Source organism: Mesocricetus auratus, unplaced genomic scaffold, assembly GCF_017639785.1.
Source record: "Mesocricetus auratus isolate SY011 unplaced genomic scaffold, BCM_Maur_2.0 Super-Scaffold_100010, whole genome shotgun sequence".
Classification (NCBI taxonomy): Eukaryota; Metazoa; Chordata; class Mammalia; order Rodentia; family Cricetidae; genus Mesocricetus; species Mesocricetus auratus.
Genome location: NW_024429194.1, coordinates 82,327,457 through 82,351,591, shown reverse-complemented (window position 1 = coordinate 82,351,591; position 24,135 = coordinate 82,327,457). Strand labels below are relative to the sequence as shown.

General features: G+C 43.5%; 1 protein-coding gene across 6 annotated transcripts in view; it reads right to left on the bottom strand.

Moving 5' to 3' along the window:
* Nucleotides 1-8,303: 8,303 nt before the first annotated feature.
* Tcf20 (transcription factor 20) overlaps nt 8,304-24,135 on the bottom strand; it is a 162,470-nt gene continuing 146,638 nt past the window's right edge. For 3 of the 6 annotated variants that reach the window (XM_021225408.2, XM_013111244.3, XM_040754095.1), the window contains exons 3-6: nt 22,872-22,965; nt 14,101-14,150; nt 12,994-13,116; nt 8,304-8,496 (exon numbers count right to left, since the gene is read on the bottom strand). In XM_021225408.2, the coding sequence (XP_021081067.2) occupies nt 13,033-13,116; nt 14,101-14,150; nt 22,872-22,965 (228 nt within the window). In that variant the 3' untranslated portion in view covers nt 8,304-8,496; nt 12,994-13,032. Of the gene's footprint in view, nt 8,497-11,867; nt 11,904-12,993; nt 13,117-14,100; nt 14,151-22,871; nt 22,966-24,135 lie in introns of all 6 variants that reach the window. The other 3 variants (XR_002382197.2, XM_021225405.2, XM_040754094.1) reach the window with 3 other exon arrangements.

Below are 24,135 nucleotides of genomic sequence, written 5' to 3'. Positions count from 1 at the left end.
TCTGCCTCTGCCTCCTGAGTACTGGGATAAAGGCATACATCACCACCACCCAGATCAAATGGCCATCTTAAGACTTGTTTATTATATATCAATCTGGAATTAGTATCCCAGGTAGTGTACAACTGTACAAAGCTAGTAGGGGCTTGGGCTAATGGGAAATGTGAAGATGCCATGGTCACTAAAAAACTAAAGGAAGGGCTTCATGTTTGCCAGGAGCTTTCCAAGGCATGTGAAACCAGACTGAGAGTGATTGTAGGGCTCAATCACCCTAGGATCTGCTCCAAACTCCAAGACACCCTGGAGAAGACAAAGCGATACAGGCACACCACAGACACATGCTAAGAGTGGCATGAAGACTATGCCTCATGAAGTGGCCCTGGGATTCCAGAAGTGTTCAGCACCACTGACAGGTTGGTGATACGCCCCAGCAGGAGGCACAGGATATGAACCTGAGGTCAGTGGGAACACCAAGATCCTAGCTACTAAGCTCATATGCATAAACTCTGCCCCTACAGGTTATCTTGCCACCTTGGAAGAGCCCTGTAGTTCTTGCCCAACCCTGTGTCTGTTTGTAGTGCTTTCTACAATCACCCATCACTTGCTTTGTTGTGTCATTTCCTGGAGACTGTCGGCAATGGTTACAGTGTACATGTACTCATATCAGAATGCTGGAAATCCAGAACAAGGTAGCCCTTATTTGGTGTGCCTATGCTAGGGAGGAGAGTCCATGCCCAATTTGGGGATGAGAAAGCCCTATACTTCAATTTCATAAGATGACAGACAAATTCACTGGTATTTTATCTCCAAAGAGCTGCACCTTATGATCATAGCAGGGTAAAGGGCATGCAAGCCTGGTATGCCATCTATGGAGGCCACACCTGTCCCATGATACCACCAGTCTCCTTTTGTACATGGCTTGAGGAACATATTCCCTCGGCAGGGAAGTAGTCTTTACCCACCATTCTTTTATCTGTGTTGCGGGCTGATCCATGTGAGGAAGATGCCCATCTCTTTTGTAGAAATTTGGATCAAGCCAGTTGTTAGGAGACACATGTCACACTCTGGAACTGTAACCATACTTTTTTCTCCAGCCCCAGTCTGACACCACATATCTAAGGGGAACCTAAGCTAGCAGGGTCAGGTGGCTACCATCCCTGCTTCTCAGGTCAGCAACTACAAACAGGTTATCATTGAAGTTGCTCTTGGAGTTCCTCCTGTCCTGGGTGAGGCAAACAGTGGGCTCAGGGACATAAGAAGTCCCACAATTGTTTTATTGTTCTCAGGCAGCCCAAGAGTCACATTACTGGCTATATAAACAGGCCTACAACCCACCAGACACTGGTGTCCATAGTCCCTCACTTTTTTCCATCTCAGCCAGGAAAACATCAGGAAGGTCTTAAGATTGCAATTCAGGATCTCAGGCCATCCTACGCCGTCATTAGCTCATTCAGCAGGGGCCAGGAGTACCTTCTGCGTAGGAAGACCTTGATAAACAGCCCTGGGAGGTGCAGAAGCACCGGGAATGCATTCAGCACCTGTGACATCCAGAAAGTGTGGGTGTTCACTGTTCACCTGGACCTGTCTCAGCTCCCAGTTTAGTCCAGTATTGACATATCTCTGTTTTTCCCAACCCATCACTGATTCTAGCCTTTAGGATCCCTTATAGTTTTGGGTTGTCAATAGAACTTAATTCTAGCCTGCAAATCTCAAAGGCTTGTGTGGAAATGGAAATACAACTGCTCATGCTTTCTGGAATCTTAGACTCTCCTCTCCTTCCTGTTGCCTGTGCAGCTCCACACCATTCCTCTTGCATGAGGCATTCTCTTCTGGAGGGGTTCTAGGTGCATGGAGCTGATTCTGCGTAAGACTCCAGTGAGTATGGTATCTTGCGAGTGAAGCGAACCTATACCTCCATATTTTCTTCTAGCAGATACAGCAGCCTAACCAAACATCAGCACACTCTAAACAATAGACAAACACATTGCAGTTTGATTTAGGATTGTGTTAGGGTTGAATGGGTGTCCTGAAGTGAGGATATGGGTTAAGTTGACCTTATCTCACACTCTGGCACCTCCCCCTCCCCTTCTTGTGTCCTTTAGTCCATCACCCACTGGCCTGTCAGCCAGGATCGAAGTAGTGGGTCTTCTCAGTCATCCACTGCTCCAGTGATTTCTTGCCAAGGCTGAAGCTGTGCAGGGTCAACAAAGAATACCTGCCGCTCCCATCACTTCTGGTTCATGGGATATGTGATGGTTTGAAGGAAAATATCCCCCATAGGTCCATAGGGAGTGGCACTATTAGGTGTGACCTTGTTGGAGGTGTGGTCTTGAAGGAAAGGTGTGCCACTGAGGACCAGCTTTGAGATTTCAGATGTTCAAGCTAGGCCCAGCGTCTCACTCTCTTCCTCCTGTCTGTGGATCGATGTAGAGCTCTCGGCTGCCTCTCCAATACCCGTCTATCAGCACGCTGCCATGCTTCCCAGCACGGTAATGAACTGAATCTCTGAACTGTGAGCCAGCCCCAATTAAATGAATGCCTTTTTAAGAGTTTCCATGGGCATGGTGCTTCTTCACAGCAATAGAAACCCTAAGACAGGGTACTACATGTGGTGTGCATATAAGCAGGTATTCCTGGCAGTGCACTCAACTCCCAACATCTCTATCTCCCTCCTCCCCCTCCTTCACCTCCCTTTTCCAGGTTCAACACCACCCTCCCTCCTTCTCCCGCCCCTTGTTCCTATCACCACATACCACATCTCTTTTGTAGGCCCCACTGTAGAATCCAATGGCTTTTATTGTATCACTTGACTCTATCAGCATTCCCACTAGTCTCTGTTCTGGTCACTGACCCTTCTGTGCCATCTTGGCTGCCCTCTCCCCACCCAACCCCTTGCCTTTGGATGGGAACTGGTGGGTGGTCTAAGGTGTCCTCTTCCACATTTACCAGAACCTCCTGCATGGTATTTCGTCTGTTGATCAGTCACTGGCTTCCAGACTACCTGTAGGCTGGACACCTCTCTGAAGCAGTGCTGCAGCTAAAGTGGAAGATTGGAAAACTTACGAAGTTAAGATTCCCAGAAGACCCAGACCTGAAGGACCAGACCTGCCACGTGCACTTTGCTCTGTGGATTGCTTATTACTGAGACCAGAAACTCAATATGCAAAGCAAATGCTCTATCACTGAGCTGCTTCCCCAGCCTGAGATGTTGCCATGTGGCTGGGAAGTATATCATTTAAGTTCAGCAAAGGCTGATACTAGATGTGATTACCCAGCAGTGACCTTGCCAGAACCAGTATACCTGTCCTCAGTTGCTTGAGGTAGAAGACCTACAGAACATTAAGAGATTTGACCAGCCACAGCACCTTTGCCTACTGTTTCCCGACTAAAATACTGATCTAGACTGACATCTCTCCATCACCAAGACCCTTGTCCTTTGATGGGATCAAGGGATTGGGCCTTCATGACATCTGCCGCATGACTAGATCCCAAATCAGAAGCACAGTTTGCCCTACACCCTGGTCTTTGTTCTCTTATATACACACTTCTGCTCTTGGAAAGTTTAGACTGTCCTCAGACCCTGTAACCCCTCTTGGGGGATGTTTGTGGATTCATTGTGTCCTACTAAGGTACCACAGCCTCTGCGGCCTTCCACTACAATTCCCCCACTCTGCACTAGCTGTAAGGTATGTTCTCACTCTACTTGCAGCAGGCTGCCCAGGTCGAGGAGTGGCACACAGCTTGGAGGGAACTGGGACAGTTTAGTGCTAGTACCAGTTTATCAATCAAGTCCAGCAGCAGCAGAAACAGTTATGAATCCAGTCAGAGGCACAACCCTGTCCATAGACCATGGCTGCCTCCTGGATTCTCTGGGAACACTGTCTGGTCCTCACCCCTGCCCCTAGGATAAGGAAGGCAATGATGTTCATCATTGCCTAGGCAATTTATTCCTTATAAAGGTGCCAAGGCTGCCCTTTATTCTCATGTTGAGGCACACTGTTAACCGTCATGCTAGAGGGTGAAGGTAAAAGGGAACAAGTTGGACAGACTAGCCTCCATGGCCTAAGCACCTGTGGCCCTCCTATTTGCAGAGGAACTGCTGGGAAGTAAAGGCCAATATGCCTAGTTATGTCAGCCTGTGTGGAAGGAAAGTAGCTGAAGCCTATGGAATCTTTAGAACAGTCTACAGTCACTCAGTTGATTAGGGAAGCAAGACATACAACCTGGAAACTTCTAAGATCAGGAAACGAAGGCTGAGAAACGTGTCACTATCAGAGAACTTGATGAAATCTACTTGATGATCCAGGAGCTTTTCAAATGGAGATCACTGTCTGCGTTTACCTTTACTTCTTGTGTCTCAAGCCCACCACAAAGTCACTTTAATGGAGATATGGGGACTGTCAGAGGCCTGTGGTTAAGATGGGCCAGCCACATGGAAAATTAAAGAGCCTTGTGTCTTCCAAGGACTCTGTGCCACACATTGCTGCTCCCATTGCACACACCAACTCATTAGTCCTTCCCAGGGTCCCTAGAGCAGGAGGTTTCATGCTACAAGAGCAGAAGTGATGTCAAATAAATGTGGTATATCACAGTATTACTTGTGCTGAGCTGCAGCTCTGCACTGCTTGGACATGATAGTCTACTGATGGCCGGTATGGATTTACTGTTTTAGAAAACTTCAAGCTGCCCATGATCTGGGACCTATGTCATGGGATAAAATGCATAATGTATAGGGGGTCCTCAGGACACTGTCATGAGAGACTAACTTCAAAATACTGTAGCAATAAGGTGGATTAAGTCTATACCTGAGCCCTATAGGCTCCTCAAGTCCTACAAAACCCAAACCCTTTTGTGGGAAATTTTAGAAACCCATTATCTGGAGCTGTTGCAGCCAGCCAGCATAGGTCCATTAAGAGGAGGAAGGTTTGGACATTTTTCTGACATTTCTTCCTCTCTTTATCAGGCATAACTATGTCATTGGGAGGAAACTTCCAACTCACAGCTCCATTCCCCCAAGAGTGCTAAATATAAAATGGGCAGCCTCTTGGGCTGCAATTCCAAGAACTATCACTGGGGGGAGCCAGAGATTAAAGGCAGTGGAACACTAGAAAGAAACCTGCAAAGTAGGATCAAACTCAGGGAATTGTTTAATGGGCAGTTTCTGTTTTGTAAGATGGAAAAAATGTGGATAGTAGCTGCAGAACATGAAATATATATGAACCATGATCAGGATGTACATAACTCTAAAAACATCACAAGTCTAAAATTGTAATATTCATTTAAAAGAGGGACTAGGGAGCTAGCTCCCTGATCTTCTAGAGGACTTAGGTTCAGAGTTCCCAATATCCACATTATCAGCTCACAACAGTCTGTAACTTCAGTTCTAGAGGGTCTTCTGCCCTCTTCTGGCTTCCACAGGTACTAGGCACACAAGCAGAACAGTCGTACATGCAGGCAAAACTTCCATATACGCAGATTTAAATAAAATGTTTTTAAAGTGTATTGTAAAGAAATTACTACATACCTATCAGCATAGTAAACATAAAGGATACCTTCAGATGCTGATGAGGATGTAAACCAACAGGAATTCCCATTCGTGGGTCATGAGAATATAAAGTGGTATATTCATTTGAAAAGCAGTTTAGCAGTTGCTTACAACAAAATATATCCTTACCACATGACACATTAATCTGAAAACTTGTGCCTACACAGGAACCCACATAGTATTTATGGCAGTTCTACTCATAATTGCCCAAACTGGAAGCAATCAAGATGTCCTTTGGCAAACAGGAAGCTGGAAAAACGGGGCATATTTAGACAATGGAGTATTTTTTTTTTTTGGGCAGCAGAAAAGAAATGAGCTGTGTAGCCATAAATACATGAAGAAACCATAAATATGTATCACTAAATTGGAAGCAGCCAATCTGAAATGGCTATACACTGTATGTTTCTAACTATATGACACTCTAGAAAAGGAAAAATTATGAAGACGACAAAAAGATCAGCGGCTGTCAGGTTTTGGAAAGAAGGGGAGGAGCAGTTGGCACAGCTGTTTTAGGGTGGCAAACTGTCCTCTAAGAGACTATAACGGGGGTATACGAGCATCATAAATTTATACAAATCCATGAAGTGTACAGTACCAGGAGCAAATCCTGCAGATATGATGGGTGATTATGAGGATCATGTAGGTTTATCACCCACAACAAATGTGCTACTCTGGTGGAGACATCGCCAATGGAATAGGCTGTACACACGTATCTGGAAGATGCATGTACATTGGAGACTACAGTAAACCAAAAACTGTTTTTCTATGACAACACACATGCACTAACCTTAGAAGCTGAGATGCTCAAAGGCACAGTCAGCTACGGCACTGCAGACATCAGGAAACTCATCAAGAGGAACTGAGCAAGGCCACCTCAAGTCATTTCTGAACCCAGTTTATGGAAAGTTGTAGAACACTCATGACTGAAGCAGTGTTCAGGTATCATCATAAAATGGAAAGGGAACAAAGGAACAAGAGGAAATGTGACAAACATCTGCTACCAGTAAAATATTTTCCTAAGACACATGTTTTTCAAGTTTTATCTTAGTCCTTGGCACCTGAAATCTATCAATTGCATTTTAACCGTGTTAATTCAGGTCATCAGCAAGAGATGCCATCCAGCTCAAAAGCCCTGATTTCTATTCAGGTCTTGTCCAGTTGGCTGCACATGGTCCATAGCACACCACTCACACCACCATCCAGGCAGGTGAGATGAGAAATGGACCACACTGCTTGATATGGCCATTAAAGCAAAAATTAACCTGCCATTTCTGCAGCCCCAATTTGATGAGCACACGAGAACTCATTTATAATTGCTTACTTCCAACTCAAAACACTATTTAAAATATTTCTTCTGTTCTCTTTTTAAAAAAACATAATCCATTAACATTGTATTATACTTTTATAATCCTTAAAATTAATGCTGACTGGAAATATATCCTCATGTCAACTTCAAAAGGTCAGAATGACCCCCACAGAGGCAGAAAAGGACCCTAGGTTGGGTTTCAGGCTCTGCTGACAAGGACTACCTAGCCTTCAAGAGGCCAGGGAACAAAGGGCTGATGGTGGCCTCCTGGGGAACAGAGCCATAGTCAGTCCCCTTTGGGAGGCTGATCCTGGAGAAGGCAAAGACAGACACATTCACTTAGAGTAAATGAAAAAGGACACAAGGTTAAAATGAAGTTTATTATGTTTTTGTTTTTTTATTTTTGTTTTTTTTAAATAAAACTGTTTGTAAAACAGCTATTTTATCCCCATGGCAGAGTGACCCCTGAAAGATGCACATATCCCTTCTTAAGGCCTTAACAAGATTTTTTTTGTACTTTTTTCTTTTTTTAAAACTCATATATTTAAAAATTATACAATTTACAAAACAAAACAATACAACATAAAGATTCATGTAGCATGAGGCCACACATCTGACAAGCCCCCTTTTCCATTATAAAAATGAAAGCAAAAAGTGTTCATGTGGGTGTTTCTGGTCAACTTTACCCACCCACATGGTTCCTACGCTGTTCTCCCCCCAGACCTGGCCTGTTTCAACAGCAGAGGCCTGGGCCTCCATGGGTTCCATGGATCCTATGGGTCCTGATGGGTCCCAGCTACATGGAATTTGTTGAGGAAAGAGGGCGCCAGAGGTAAGCCATTCCTTAAATACACCTGTTGCTGCGGGGCTACTCTACCTACTTGGTGGGGCCACAGTGATTCAGGACACAGCCATGACCTTGGGGCATCTACCAATTCCACCACCCACCTTAAAAAAAGAAAAACAATTAAAAATAAATAAATAGTGTTTCTGGAAAGGAAAAAATTTATTTTTGCATTTAAACATCATTCCCCCACTTTTGAAAATGACCATGCCCATTCTGCCCTCCCCACAAACTCCCCATGAGACAGACGGACTAGAGGAAAGGTGGTTGTCACTGGTCTGCTCTTCCAGTCCTGGGTCTAGTGTTCACTGAATTGTTGTGAGACAGGCTAAAGATCAAAGCCACACCCCATCCTTTATGAGATGAGTTTGTTCACTTCAATTTCACATTTAAATTTCATTGTCATTGGAACAAATTTTGAGTTAACTAGATAATTTTAAAATAGAATCAAAAGGGATAGCGCACCTTTCATTTAAACAAAGTCTTTCCAGACTAAAAATAGATTTATATATATATATATTTTTATCCCTCCCTTTTAGCCCCCTCCCCCACCCACCCCCTCCCCCCTCCCCCATATTGTCACTATGGAGATTGTGTCCATGGAAACAGCCTTTCCAACATCTTGTGTCTTTCTTTTCTGTGGTGTCACCAGTTTGAATGTGATGTGAGAACATAGGAAGGAAGTGCTGGCATGGGCAGGCGCAGTGGGGGTGCAGGGTAGGGCAGGGTGGGGGTATGGTTGCACAGCAGGAGGGTTCCATTCCATCATGTGTGTCCACCACCTTCTCATCTCCACAGTCTCACCTGGAAAACAAGCAGTAGACACTAGGTGCTGGGAAGGTCTATATAGTCTCAGCACACTGTGCTAGCAATGCAAGGATATAGCTTTCAATAAGGATCTTACACTCAGACCTTTCTGTAGATGACTTCTGATTTTGAAAACATCCAAGATCAATGCCAGCACTATCAGGCACTTTGGACCAAACATGGGGAAAGGCAACAGTGATTTAAGCTAATGGACTTTGCATGGAAGGGACCAAAACACAAGATTCTTTGACCTCCATGGTTGGGACATGTTTGAGAGTGTGGTATGTGGTTCTTTGCCAGCATATTAAGCACTGAGGGCCTGTAGTTGGCTCAACTCTTGTGGCAAAGCTCAATCCTCATAAAAGTGACTGGCAGAATCCTGTTGTCCCTGAAACGTAGAGCACCCACCCAAATTACAAATGGATCCTCTCACAACTATGTCTCATGTTCTAGTAAACAGAGAACACTTCTCAGAGCCCCTTATGAGGAGGTGGGACAGGCCCTAGCCCATTTTCTGGAGGTTGCACAGAGCTGGAGGTTTTAATTCTGCTAACTCCTCAGAAACCTGAGGTGCTTAAAAACCCTGGGCTTCTCTCTTCTACCATTTCAGATTTCAGAGGTTGTTCTTACCACCCATGTAAGGCAAATGGATTGTTCAGGGGACTCTGAGGAATGCCCATGGTCTGCCTTATGTGAGAAGCTCCCAGAGACATAATAGTTTCCAAGAACTTAGTCCAGAAAAGTTACACCAAAAGCCACTGTTGATGGCAAGCACTCTCATTCTTGCTTTCTGCCAATCACTGCACTCTTGGTATCTGTGTCTCTTGGGATTCCTGTTTGTCTCTCCCTCAAGTCTCTCCTGTTCTCAACACCAACAGATGAACTTCAGGAAAAACCAGGCTCACCGTCTCATACCTGCCTCCACAAAGCTGACCAATAAGCAACACTAAGAAGGCTGTTATGTGTGCAGGACCTAAGAATGCACCATTCATAAGCACACATAATCACACCTGCCCTTGATAGATGCTTTACAAAAAGCCTAGTAAGGAAGAAGACACTTTGTAGAGACAGCAGTATATTGCAGCCCAAGACTCCAGCAGTCTTATCATGGCACTAAGGTTCCTTGAACCCATGTACAAGATGAGGAAGCTCAAGTTCAGGGAGATCGACACTTGCACCCAAGGCACATGGCTAGCTCAATGTAGGATTAGGGTTTTACAGCTACATAATCCTTTGCTATCCCAGTTCCAAGGACTGTGTTTCATTGCATGAGACATGGCTGAGAAGAGGTAACTAGGCTTCAGAAGAGTTTTCTGCCATTCCAACCTGAGGATAGCCAATATTCTCTTAAAATCTCACTGGGAATATGACTACTATCTGTAATCATAGCAGTTGGAGAAATAAGAGGAGCAGATCTTGAAAAACTAAAATGACTATCACTAATAATGGGGACATAATAAGGGCAGCTTAGTAGCAGAGTTCTTATGTGGACTTGGGTTTTACCTCCACCACGGCAAAACAGGAAGAGCCTTGACATTCAGCAAGTAAAGCACAGAGTTCTCTTTGGACTCCCTAACCTACTCCGTGACCTGAACCTGAGAGGGCTTCCTTTGTATCCTTCTCCACCAAACTCTAAGCCCCACTTGCAACTACAGCAGGCACCACTCACTCAGTTCAACTATGCCAGGACTCAGGGACAGCCTCTTCTCTCAAGTACATGTGTTCCCTACCTGAAGAGGGACTGAATTCTGACTCAGTATTTAATTATAGTATAGAGGAGATGTGATGGACTAAGGGTCTCCTTTTGGAGGTTTAAACACCAGCTGCATTTCCCTTGAAAAACCTAGAATTAGGGTGGCACTCATTCATCTGTGGATGGGCTGCATGCTGCTCAGAAGGAACAGAGAAGATGCCATCCCTTTCGTTCCATGGCTGCTCCATGCAGGGCATGCATATATAGAACAGGCTCTATAGATCAGGCTATACTAGAACTAGCTTTGTAGATCAGGCTGGCCCAAAACTCCCAGAGATCCACCTGCCTCTGCCTCCCAAGTGCTGGGATTAAGGTGTGTAGCACCACTGCCTGGCTAGTGTAACAATCTTGACATCACAGGTCTATCATGATAGGATACTTTCTCATTCTCAGAAATGGATGGGGCATGGCTTACTGTTACATTCTTAGCATGGTGAGGACAAGTACACAAACCCCACATGTTGGAGCAACATCTTCTAGCCCATACCACTGGGTATTTTTTTGCTAGAGCAGTTGTAGCTCTCAGAAACACACAGCTAGGTGGCATGCAGTGGCCAGTTTGCTCTGTACTTGTCAAGGCCTTGTCAAATCCTCCTTAGTTCATCACTAATATTTCTTTCTTTACATAGGAAACAGAAGCATAAAGATACTTAGGTGGCTTTAGACTCAGTCACACAGCCCTTTCCCCACCATTTTGCATGAGAAAGTGGGGTACCAGTACACCAGGACACATATGTACATTCACTGTCCCTTCTTGGATTTGTAGTTCCCCATTATTGGTGACTTGCTATACTGAGCACAAGTGTTCCTTGAGGACAGTAGTTTGATTCTGTCCTAACCACTGAGGCTTCAACAACAGTTTGGCCTTTGAAGGACACTGACTGACATAAGTGTAACAACTGAACAGACAAACCCAGAAAAAAAAATTTTCATTGTGGGAAGAGTTTACGAAAAGAATATTCCAGATATTAATACCAGATACAGGGTCTGTTTTTCACTCAATAGGTGACTGCTACAACCTCAATAGACTTGAGGTCCACCCCCACATAAGAGTCAAGTCTATTATGGCCAGATACAAGCCCAGGAAGGATGGAAGTAAAATCCACCATTCTGCTCAAAGTCCATTCTGCTTCTAGTCTAGAGATGGAAAAGTCTAAGAATGAGTAGGGATGATTACTTAGGTCCAGATTTTCTAAAACTCAGGCCTAAATTCTGGACAAAACCAAATTCCAAATGAACTCATTTTTACCCCAGCTAAGCCTTCTAAGACACGCTTACTGAAGTAGGAATCTATCTCATGTTTCACTTGGAGTTTGACTCTAACCATCAGGACCAATATAGAGGCACTTACAGAAGACAGCAGAGCCTAGTTAGACACAATGGCATTCAAGATCATGAGTTCCACTGAAGGTCAATATAAACAGTTCTCCAAAACCCATATTTATCTCCCCACCACTCTGTCCTGAGGGTCACATCACTGTACCAGGACTGTGCATAGCCTGTACACCCCAGCAGTTTCTAGAAGTGCAAAGCTGACAATGCCTTTTTGTCAGTCCACAGTCTTCTCATGTTTGGATCTTGTGCCCCAAGAACAAGTAAAATGGTTCCCACTCACTTTTCACAATGCTCCAGGCATTGCCGGTCCTATTCCCTGCAAGAGGCAGGCAGGGAGAAAAAGCATTACAGCAAAGCACTCAGCATCCCCACCAGGGAGTCCTGGGGAGCCCACTTCTGATCTAGACCTATCCCACAGAGGGATGCAAGCAGCTTTCTCTGAAGTTAGTACCTGAACCACCAATTAAACAAACATTTTCTTAAAGGAAAACCACATATTCTCAGATAAATTCAACTGTTCTTCAAATTAACAAGGATTTTTCCAGAAAATGGCAAAAAAAAAAAAAAATCTCCCAGTTGTAACCAGGGAGAGGGCACACTCCACAGAGAATAGGTTGTGTCTGTGGGAGTAGAAAAACCCCATTTGGAGAATGATCCCTCAGACACCCCCTCAATACAGCTAGTAACTCTGCCCAATGTAGCAAGGCCCACCTCATGACAACTCTATTCTCTTTATACCCAACCTTTTTTCACCTGTCAGTGAAAGAGAAGGATGAACCAAGAAACTTCCAGAGACCATGTCCTCTAAACTGAATTCTCATGGCTGCACAATGAGTTTAATCCCTTAACACTGTTAAAAATGTAACTAAACTGAATGACAAAATCCACTAAATCAATTTTCCTTATTCTCTTTGTGCTTTTTACAAAGGAATTCCCCCCCCCCCATAGTACTGAGGTGGGATTATAAATAATAAAACTGGGCTGCTTATTCCCCAAAGAAAACATAGTATATAAGCCTTACTGAAATGCTTTTTTTAAAGTGACATCTGGTTAGACTCCTCTAACGAAATCAAAAGGATGGCAGATGATCCCCACTTGTAGGGTTATCCTAGAAGTTCTGCCTTTAGAACTATCAATCATGGACTCATTTGTCAACTCTTCACTAAAGGGCTAACTTCGGGAAAAGTCCCAATTCCAATTGGCAGTAGACAGTTATGATGTCTCTACCATCTTCCTGTAGATATTCAGGAAGTTAAATAACAAATGAGAAACTATTTTTTCCCTGGTTTTATTAATCCACAAGACTAAATACTGGTAGTGCAGCGTGTGGCCATAAGAAGCCTGAGGCCAGGACACACATGGAGCTTTGTGAGGAGGTGGTGGGAGCCCAGCAGGCCCCAACTCACCTGTGCTTGCTGTCCATTCCCACGTGCACACTGCCCCCCTCACCCCCGCTCCGACTGCTCTGTGCTGAGGCTGCCTTTCGCGGTCTTGTTCTGCAAGGGGGGGAGAGGGCACGGAAGGGGAGGCTGATACCAGCCAAAGCCAAGGGGAGACAAAAGGACAGAACAGAAAATATAGTGTGGAAACCAGGGAGGGTAGTGGTAAGGACAGGAATGGCACATGGAAAAGGAAATAAAAAAAGCAGAGTCAGTACTGAATGACAAACAGGAGACACCCAGACTTGGCTTTCTGAGACAAAAATGTGATCATAAGTAGAAATAAAGAGAATACTGTCTGATCCTAAGAACCACCTCTGAAAAGTATTCTTAAAAGAAAGCATATGAATCTGCCAGGAGCATTCTGAGGACAGCCCTATTTGGGGACTGAGTGGTCAATGACCACCAGGTGTCAGTATGACCTTAGCTAGACAGGTGCAAGTGCAGGAGACATGGGCAGCAGAGCTCTCCACCCTGACCCTCCTCCTTCACCCCATCCCACCTCAGAAATGAGTTTCTAGCCTCACCTTTCCACCACTCCTAAAGGAAATGACCATAAAAGCATCACTTAAACACACTGGGAAATGGGCCATCACCTAGTCATTGTTGGGTTGCTTCTGCTGCACTAACTGGGAGAGAATGAGAGCTTCCCCAAGCTCTGGAGTTGGCTCTATTTCTTAATCCAGGAAATGTTTCTATATCAGACCTTGCACCAGCTCATTATGAATTGATCCATGAACTAGATGGAGTTCTACTAAACTCAAGTAGAAAACAGTAATAGTTTCATTGAGTCTAATCTTCTAATTTCTCATAATGAACAGATATCTGCTCTTAAAACAACATAACTCTTCCATCCTACCATGAAGGGTACTGGCCCCCATGCTCCAGGGATTTCTTCAGCTCTGTGCCCCTCTACCTTCCAAAGGCTAGCCGGCTTCAGCTAGAGGTATATGTTGGGACAGGCATGGTAGAAGTCTTTCCAATGCCTGGGACTTTAAATCTTTCAAAAGGAGTTACCCCTATTCTGCAGGTACACAGCCAGTCCTACTTAGAATACAGAGGTCTATGACTCACCTTGTGCTTGGGGCACCTCACCGAGAAGTTCTCCTCATGTAGCAAACAATCTACAAAATAAAGGAGACAATCAGATGAGTCTGTGCATGCTTAACCAAAGTATGGGCATACTGACTGGACTGACAGATATGAATTTAAGAGACCTCGATACTGATTTATTTGCTTCCTTACTTCTGAATGTGTATATGCAGTATATGAATAATCTGGCACTACTTGTGGAAAAGCCAGATGCCAAGGGACACACGCACTTTCCCCCAGCTTTGTTACGTTTAGTGGGCTATCCAGAGATGGGGTGCTCACGTGGCTGCTGGAGTCTAGACCCTGTCCTGCTATCTTTCCTCCCCTCTCAGATAAAGGATTTCCAGGAGCTTTTGGTCTGCCTGGATTTTCAAGTCATTAAACATTCAAAATGTTAACATCATTTGAATCTTCACCTTAAGACACACAACTGTTTTTCTTTTATTCTTTGACTACACTATAGTTCCTAATAAAAAAAACATCAGTGACATCCAAAATAATCTATGATAATAACATGGAATCAGCTTAAAAAAAAAGACTAGTATTTTAAAGTGATTAATGATAAGTGTAAATAACCATGGTATTGCTATACAAAAATCACTCCAACAACCGGATATACAAATGTGTAACTAACTGTTAAATTTCATTACAATTTTTACATACATTAAAAAAAAGACTGAAATGAAACTTTCCAAAAATCAGTGACCCTCTTATAGGAAGAAAATAGGTGGTTTCATTAAAACCTTTTCTCTCTGTATTTCCAAATGACAATGCTTAACAATCGAAGATCTCTAACCCCAAGGGATCCACAGAATTAATGCAGAGCCTCTAAAATACACACACACAGACACACCCCTACACCTGAAATACAGTATTTTTGTCTGTATTCAAGAGAGTTTTCAAGATAGAACGTCAACCAGCCCTTTAAGTCTGGCTGTTACCCGCACACCACAGCCCCTAGAGACACAGGAAGACATTCCTGACATGATCACACAATCCACACTGAACATTTCAGAGGAGAAAAAAAAAATCCCATGAGGATGATTTTACTCCTTGGAGGAAAAAAATGTGATGTATTTCAGCTTTTAACATGGTGACAGCATGCCTGAACGTAGCCTAGAATACATGTACCTTCAGGTAAGTCCAGTTTTAAGGAACAGGGTAGTGTGTGGAACAAGGCAAATAAATCTAATTAATGAGTTTACTCTGTACATCACAGCTCTGACAGACTGACAGCCAGGTCACTGGTACAGGATGTGATGGCAGAATGTTAATAAATATTGATCAGACACTCTAAGAGAGCTCTCAGGCACCACAGCAAGAGGCAGTTACGGCATTTGCCTTATTAAGTTCACTATTTAACCAGTTTAAAATGAGATCTAGATTAGTAGCCTATACAGACAGTTTTCAAATGTAATAGTATATAAGAAGCAGAGGAACACACAAATGATACCTTCTAAAGAAATCAGTCAAAACATGCAAGAGAATTTGGCTCACTTCAGAATTACCTGCCTATGGCATCTCGGATCACCTCATATATAGATAGGGTGAGCTATCAGCTTTCTCAGATCAAGGTCCAAGAACTCCGACAGTTATCACTAGCCTCCAGGCCCCTCCCTCCAGCATCCAACAAGCATAGCAATAAATGAGCCGTGTTAATTAAAAACCCACAAGTTCATAGAATGACCATAGAAAGGCAACCACTTTCTCCTCACCTGGAGTCTCCAGTGGCACTATGCCACCAGTCTCTAGGACCAGTCAAACATGGCACCTGTGGAACTTGGTCACCATAATGCCACAGGGTTTACAAAATCATCTGGAATAGGGACCACGTCAGTTACAAAAGGCACCATCAGAAACACACAGGTGAGTTCATTCACCCTCAGAGTGACAGAACAGCGTGACCGACTGTGACAGACCATTAATAAATGTTTCCTAACGTTAGAAAGAAATTTTTTCTGAGTTAAAACAGTGTAAATATACACTACACTTCTAGAGATGGAGTTCTCCTAAAGAAGTCTTACAGACTACACACCTCTGCCCTTGCAGCACACTGTAACGACAATTGCTCTTTTCTCTTCTCATACAAATCTGCAAATCATCAGGAATGTAATTCCATTCTTAGAAAGTCAGCACATAGGCAGAACGCTCAGAAGGTGGAAGGGTACAGAAGAGACGATTATCTAACTACCCCAGTGCTACCAAGGTAAGAGCAAGGAGTACAAAGAAGTGCAGGGAAATCCCAACTGTGCACTCCGGCAGGTGCCTGATCCCCTCTTGGTCAGCCAGTGACAATCACCTGATTTGTTTTTTCTAAGACCCTGGCACTACCTTGCAGTCCACAGGGCCTGAATTCCTATAGGGTAAAACCAAAGCAACAACTCATCTGCTCACCACATGAGCTAGAAAGGATTCACAAGGTGGAACAGTCAACAAGATGGCTTCCAGAAACAAATACCACCTCCATAGCACCCCTAGGAGAGGTATAAAGCATAAATGCCAGGGTGACTCAGCTGAATGTGTCATTAACAAGCTCCATAAAACTCAGGTAAACCAGCCATACAGAACTCAGGCTGAATAAAGATGGTGATCTCAAGGACAAGGTAGGAAAAACTAGAAGTGTCAAACATGTCCCTTGGGTTCCTTGTTACTAGACATAGTCGCCAGATCTGGTGCATCCTACCTCACAGCACCGTCACCCTCATACTAGTATAGATGGGCACTACAGTCCTCTGCCACTCCTCAAGCACATGAAGGGGAATAACATGTCCTAGAAATAAATCCTTGATGCTGAGAGAACCCCTCCCAGGAGAGGACAGATCCTTGAGTTTTGTCATGACCCACCCTAGGCTCTGACCCCCCCTATTCAAAGTCTTCAGCAGAGAGTTAAATTTCCAGCTGTGCTTCTTCATGAGAGTTTAAGAAAAATCCCCTCCAGCCAAGATTCTTTATGCACAGTGGAATTACCAATGAGCTACCACAGACTTATTCCTTGTCGTAATTGTTGTATTCTTTGTATTATTACATTAAACATTTTCCCAGAATGAGAATTCATGTTCTCATGAATCCTGTATCCTCTATCTAAAACCAAACTCTCCTGTAACATTAACAACCAACACAGAAAATCTAATGATGGTATCAGAAATATGGGACTATATTAGGTGGGGGAGTCACAGGAGTCACAGGAGCTGAAACAAAGATTCTATTTCCATGGAGACATCCAAGCAATGAAAATTCTTCCAGAGGCATCAAGAGGCTTTTTTGTTTTGTTTTTAAAGATTTGGCTGCTGGCAGCAAGGTGGAGATGAAAACATTACACTGTCCCTTACTCCACCAATAAATTAGAGCCTCTTAAAAAAAGAGTGACTTATCTTGATTATGAACAGAAAACCAATCAGGGTCAATGAACACCTTTTGTAGGGAAAAGGGGCCAGCCAAAGAAACACACCCTGAGCAGAGCCAGAGAAACACACTTTGGCCCTGCAACCAGAACTAAAGAAATGTACCCTGACCCTGAAACCAGTGCCAAAGGAACACACTTTGCCCCTGGAATGAGAGCCAGTGAAAGAAATACACCCTGACCCTAAAACGAGCCAAAAGGCTAAAAAGGATCAATGAAACAAACACACTTTGGCCCTAAAACCAGAGCCAAATCTGACCCTAACCCTGTGCAGAAAACCAGCCAATCCCTGAGCAGGAGATTAAAATCTGACCAATCCCCACCCTGGAAGCCCTATATAAACCCTGTGTCTGTTCAGTGTGTGGCTGTCCTCTACCATTGTGGCAGAGGGCAACCACTCTCCTGGATTCTTCCCTTCTAATAAACCCCTTTGACCAGCTTTGGGTGAAGATCTTTTGCGGCGGAGCGGAGGCGACCCTGGGCAGAGCAGAGCGGGTAGGGCTGTAACACTTCTGCCTGGGAAACCTTCTCTTGGCAGAGCGGAGTTGTTACACTCCTCTCTCCCGGGAGTGGAGCTGAACTGTAGCAACTTCACCTGGGGAACCTCCTGCCGAAACAAAACTGCTGCTACACTGGGCAAACATCCCCAGCTAGAAGACCCTCTCCTGCTGGAGCAGAGCCGATACTCTGGGGAAACCCTTCTCTGAGGCAGGTCTGTAAGCTGCTGTGCTTATTTACTATGGCCTGTGGTAGTCCTTGGCTCCGGAGCTCCAAGATACCTTTCCATTTGAGCTGTGCAACACTCAGTATTCTGTGGCTCCCGAGTGCCTGTCCCTTCCGATACATCGAAATGCCTACACCTTTCCTATATATAAGACATATTACATAGAACAGAGCTCTTGAAGAGACCATGGAATGGGCACAAAATCCATGCCTGCAGGACAGTGCAGGACTCTAGGTCATTACAACTTGGATTGTCTGCAACTTGTAAAGCGGCAATTTGATAGCAGCTCTGCACTCACAAAGAGCAGATTGCAGTTGTGGCAGCAAAGCTAGAGGATCAGGGATCATACCAGACCTCTCAACCAGAACCTCTCTCTTGCTGGAAACTTGGCTAGGTTTGCTAGACAGAGACTTATGGACTTAATGGACATAGGGGGTGAGGGGTTTGGGTAGGCAGACATGGGAGACAGTGGCAGGCATTATTTACTTACTCTCAATGAAGGAGGCCTTGCTTTTGATGAGTGGTTAGGCAAGCTTCGATTATAAAAAAGGTGTTCCTACTGTCCTCTCCTAAAAACCCCACCCTGAGCTTTATTAAGGTAACTCTATGTCTATCTGTCATGCACTCAGCTATTTGATTTTAAGTTTAAAATTTTAATTTTCACCAGTTGTTGGTGGCACACACCTTTAATCCTAGCACTCAGGAAGCATGGGCAGGCAGATCTCTAAGCAGAAGACAGCCTGGTCTACAGAGTGAGTTCCAGGATGGTTAAGGCTACACAGAGAAACTGTCTTGAAAAACCACACATGCCCCCCACTTTCCTCAGTCCCACTATTCATGTTTTAAGTACTCAATGATCACATATGGCTACAGCTACCATCCTGGAGCAGAAAGGTCTACAGCATTCCCATTACTGTGGAACATTCCAATGAATAGTATGCTTTATACCTGAGAAACTTAACCAAGAAATAGATGGAAATAGACTAGGAGCTGGGAGTAGCACCCCAGGGACCTTGCTGTTATAAACCTGGCTATCAACACAGCTGATACTTGAGGGTACACATGGATTATGCCTAGAATCTAAGTGGTTACCTGTCTAGATGTACAAGCTTCTGTTCCTGAACAGTCTCTGTGTGAGAGACCACTGCTCACCCAGGCACTGACTGAGACAGTCAATGATTGCATGACCCATTCAAAAACCACCCCCCAAACTTAACACTTGGGAATCCCCATTTAAGAGAAGATTCAAGTGAAGAAAATCAGATGTTCTACAAGCAACATAATGAACATAAAGAAAAGTAACTGTTTGACTAAAATAGATTTAATATCCTGAGTATAAGCTAGGGTGAACAGCTCAGACAATATGAAAAGCTTTCAGTAGGGAGAATGAGTCTAAGTATAGAGGTGCATGCCTAGAACCTCAGCATTTAGAAGCAGACAGGAGGATCAGTTCAAGGTTATCACATAGTCAATTTGAAATAAGCATGGGTGACATGAGACTATCTCTCAAAAAAACAAGTAGGGTGAAGAGAGAAAAAGAGTAAAAGCCAAAGCGTAAGAAGGAAGAAAGGAAATTGACAGTCTAAAACCCAAATCCCATGAAATAACGGTTCAAGGCTCTTTACTTCCTTCTTACCTATCCCCACAGTCAGTGCCTTGCCTACAAAGCAGCTATGGCAACTGCACACAAAAGCCTACACATGACACTTTAAAATCTGCCTGTACAATTCTTGCTCTTTTTAGTACCTCTAATAGAAGCTCGAAGAGAAGTCATTAGAAAAGAAGGACATGGAATACATCGACTCAACAGAGTTACCTGGGAAGGGGAACCCTAAATTGAGCAACTGACTCATGAGACTGGCCTCTGGGTGTGCCTGCGGGTCATTTTCTTGACTGATGACTGATTTCGACGGGCCCAACCCATTGTAGAAAGTGCCACTCCTGGGCAAGTGGTCCTGGGTTGTGTAAGACAGCAAGTTAAGGAAGAGAGATGACTCTGTGGTTAACAGCACTGGTTGTAATATCCAGCACCCACACAGTGGCTTACAACCATCTGCAACTCCAGGTTCCAGGGATCCAATACACTTTTCTGATCTCTGAGGACACCAGGTATGCACATGGTGCACAGACATGCAAACACACATACATATAAAATAATAAAATAGGTGTGGAAAAAATGAAAAAGAAAGCTGAGCAAGCCATTAAAAGCAAACCAGTAAGCACAATGCCTCTGTGGCTGGAGTTTCAGTTCCTGTAGCTAGGTTCCTGCCCTGACCTTCCTTAGCATGGCCATGACCTGAGGCTTATAAAGAGAAACAAACCCTTTCCTCCCCCAGGTGGTTGTTTCTGGTCAGTGTTGTCACAGCAACAGAGAAGCCTAACTAGGATACCAAGCATGTAACCCCAGTGCTGGGGGTAAGGGAAACAGACACCAGTGGAAACTGGGGATTGCTGGCAGCCAACCCAGTCAAAACAAGCAAATTGGTGAGCTCCAAGTTCAGTGAGACCATGTCTCAAAGGAATGGAGTGGAACTCGATTGAGCAGAGCAACCTGCCTGTCACCTTAGTACGCCCACATGTACTACAACTCTCTCTAAAACAAACAGGTTCCATTATAGCACTTTCTTTAAAAAAAAATAGTTCACTATTTTTATTTTATGTGCATTGGTATTTTGCCTACATACATGTCTGTGTGAGGGTGTCGGATCCCCCTAGAACCGTAGTTACAGTTTTGAAATGCCGCGTGGTTGCTGGGAATTGAACCCGGGTCCTCTGGAAGAACAGCCAGTGTTCTAAACCTCTGAGCCATCTTTCCAGCCCCCACCAATATTTTTGTTAGCCCTCCCCTGTCCCTCCACCCCATCTGTTTTATTTCTCCCCACAGTTACTCCACTTTCAGGATACATGTATTCTATAATTTCTTTTCCCTCCCTGCTAAAACCACTCCTCCATTCACAGTCCCTCCTTTAATTTTGTGACCTGCATTTATATCCTCACACACATGCAAGCACACAGGTATGCATGTACACACTATATAAATTAGAATCTAAGATCTGAATGAGAGAAAAGTAAATATTTGTCTAAGTCTGGGTTACTTTGCTCAATACAGTTTCCAGTTCCATCTACTTTTCTATAACTTAAGAGTGCTTCCAACTCATCTAAAGATTCAGTGAAATCCCTATCAAAATTTTAAGTCTTTTTTTTTTTTTTTTTTTGCAGAAATGTGGAAGTTGACCATGAATTCCATATGGAATAAAGAGGGACCTAGAGTAGTGAAAACAATCTTGGGGGAAAGAGAGACACAAACTTTTCAAATTTATTGTTCCATTTTTTGGGGGGCATACTTTGAGACTAAATCAAGGGACTTACTTGCACATGCTAAAGTAAATATACTACCATTCCCAATTTCAAAACCTACTGCAAAGCTATAGTAATCATAATAATGGAATATTGGATAGAAGCAAGAAATAAGCCCATGCGTAGTGGTCAACTGACTTTCAACAAAGTGCCAGAATCCTAGCATTCAATAACAGAAGGGTCATTCTATAAACAGAGATAGAGCAACTAGATAACCACTTACAAAAGAACAGATCTAAATTGCTACTCCACAAAATAGTCAAAGATTAAAATAAGAGACCTAAAACTTTAAAACTCCTAGGGAAAAAAAAAACCCACTTTGGGTTAGGTGTTTATTACTTTAAGACGATGCCAAAAGAAAAAAATAAGATAAATTAGACTTCTCAAAAGCAAACTTTTACTAGAGATATTATCTCAGTTGGTAGAGTGCTTGTCTAGCGTGCATAATCTCCTGGGTTCCATCCTCAGTATTATGTAAATTAGGCATGATGGTGTACACCTGTAATCTCAGCACTAAGGAGGTACAGGTAGGAGATCAGGTATTCAAGATCATCCTTGACTACATAAGCAAGTCTGAAGCCACGTGAGCTACATGAGACCTTGTCTCAAGAAAGAAGACATACCTTCAGGAGAGTGAAAGAAAGTTCAAAGAATGAAAGAAAATATTTGCAATCACCATATCTGGTGTAGGGGGGGGAGGGACTTAGAATTCTTAATACTTCACAACAAAAGGACAAAGTAAGTAAAATAATTTAACAATGGGCAAAGAAATGGAATAGAAACTTCTCCATAGAAACTGTACAAATGGCCAAGAAACACACACAGATGCTTAATATTACTAGATAAGTACAAAATCAAACTACAGCATTTCACAACCACTGGGATGTCTATAGTGATAATAAGGACAGCTAAGTGTGGTTGGTAAGGATACTGGGAAATTGGATCCCTAATACATTGCTGATGGAAATGTAAAATGTGTATATACTTTGGAAAACCATATGGCAGTTCCCCCAAAAGTTAAACATGGAGTTAACAAAGAGAATTTAAATCCTATGACTACTATACAAAGACTTGTATGTGACTGTTCTGTGGCAGCATGATATAAGTAAAAAAGTAGAAACAAACCCTATATCCATCAACTGATGAAAGGTAAATCAAATACAGTATATCCTTTACAATAAACAGTTTGGCAATGAAAATGAATGAAGTTCTAACACATGCTACAACACAGATAAACCTTAGAAATCAAAAGGGTGTGTGGTCCCAGCTTACCTGCATCAATGGCACATGGGTAATGGTATCGGAAGGAGCAGCCTTTGTTGTAGCAGCCCAAGGTAGCGCCAGCCTCCTGGCAGTGCGAGCATTTCTGAAAGGAAGAAATGGGCATGTCAGTAACTCCAGACCTGCCCCTGTCTTGCAGGTTTCTCTTTACCTCATCTGTTAGACCTCAGCATGGCCTTTGTGATTGGAGAAATCTGTGGTGGTAGGATAGGTTGGTTGCTCTCTCAACTACCACTGGCTGATCGTACCATGGGAAGAGATCCAGCAGATTGTTTTAAGGTCAAGCCTCATTAATGACTTCAAACCAAACAGAACATACCAGGGCAAATAACTGACATTATATTACGTGTAGCACATCAATGGGTGTAGCACCCAGACCTGCCTGTGTTTACCTACTCAATGCTCTACTGGTAAATTCCTCTCTGCTATTATGCACCACCTATAGATCCTGCTTCTATTTCTGCCACAGAAACCTTGTGTAGGTAGAAAGTTAAGGTACACACACACACACACACACACACACACACACACACACACACACGCACACACGCCACGCACAGGGGCACCTGACACCTTTTACAATTAAAGTGGAATTTGGTTTCTAGTTCTTATATTTGTAAGATTTTATTTTTAATTTTGATCTACTTATCCCAAATGCTCAATACAAGTATATTTTTCTTTCCAGAAAATATGGGTTTCTGTACGCAAATGGTATTTTTATACATGAATCTTATTTTAAATGTACTAGGAAACTTGCCATGAATTTCTGGCTAAGTGAGACACTATTCTCTAATTGCAATGTTCCTCCTTATATGGTCAGATTTTCTTAAAGCAGGGCACATCTCTATTGTCACTTTGATGTGGCTGCTGTGAGTACCTATCCTGTCAATCCCATCAGCATCACCAAAATATAACCACATGTGGCCCTACTGAGGAAAATATGCAGATTAGTTATCCTTCCTGGGTGTGGCTATGACCCACAGAGGAAAGCTAACCAGAAGACACACACTTGTTCCTGATTCTATGAAAAATGTGTTTCCTAAATCCTCACATCTGAGCTGAATAAGCTCCCAGAACACGGCAGCTGTAGAGCCTAAATGTTCACCATGTCTCAAGATGGGATAGCTATGAACACTGACATTGCATTCACCTGGTAGAACCTGTAAGTGTCCACTGTACAGTCTGGATAAATAAAGTACCAGAGAGCAGGACCTAGCATTAGGGGTGGGGCTGAGAATGTATCCCCGAGACAAAT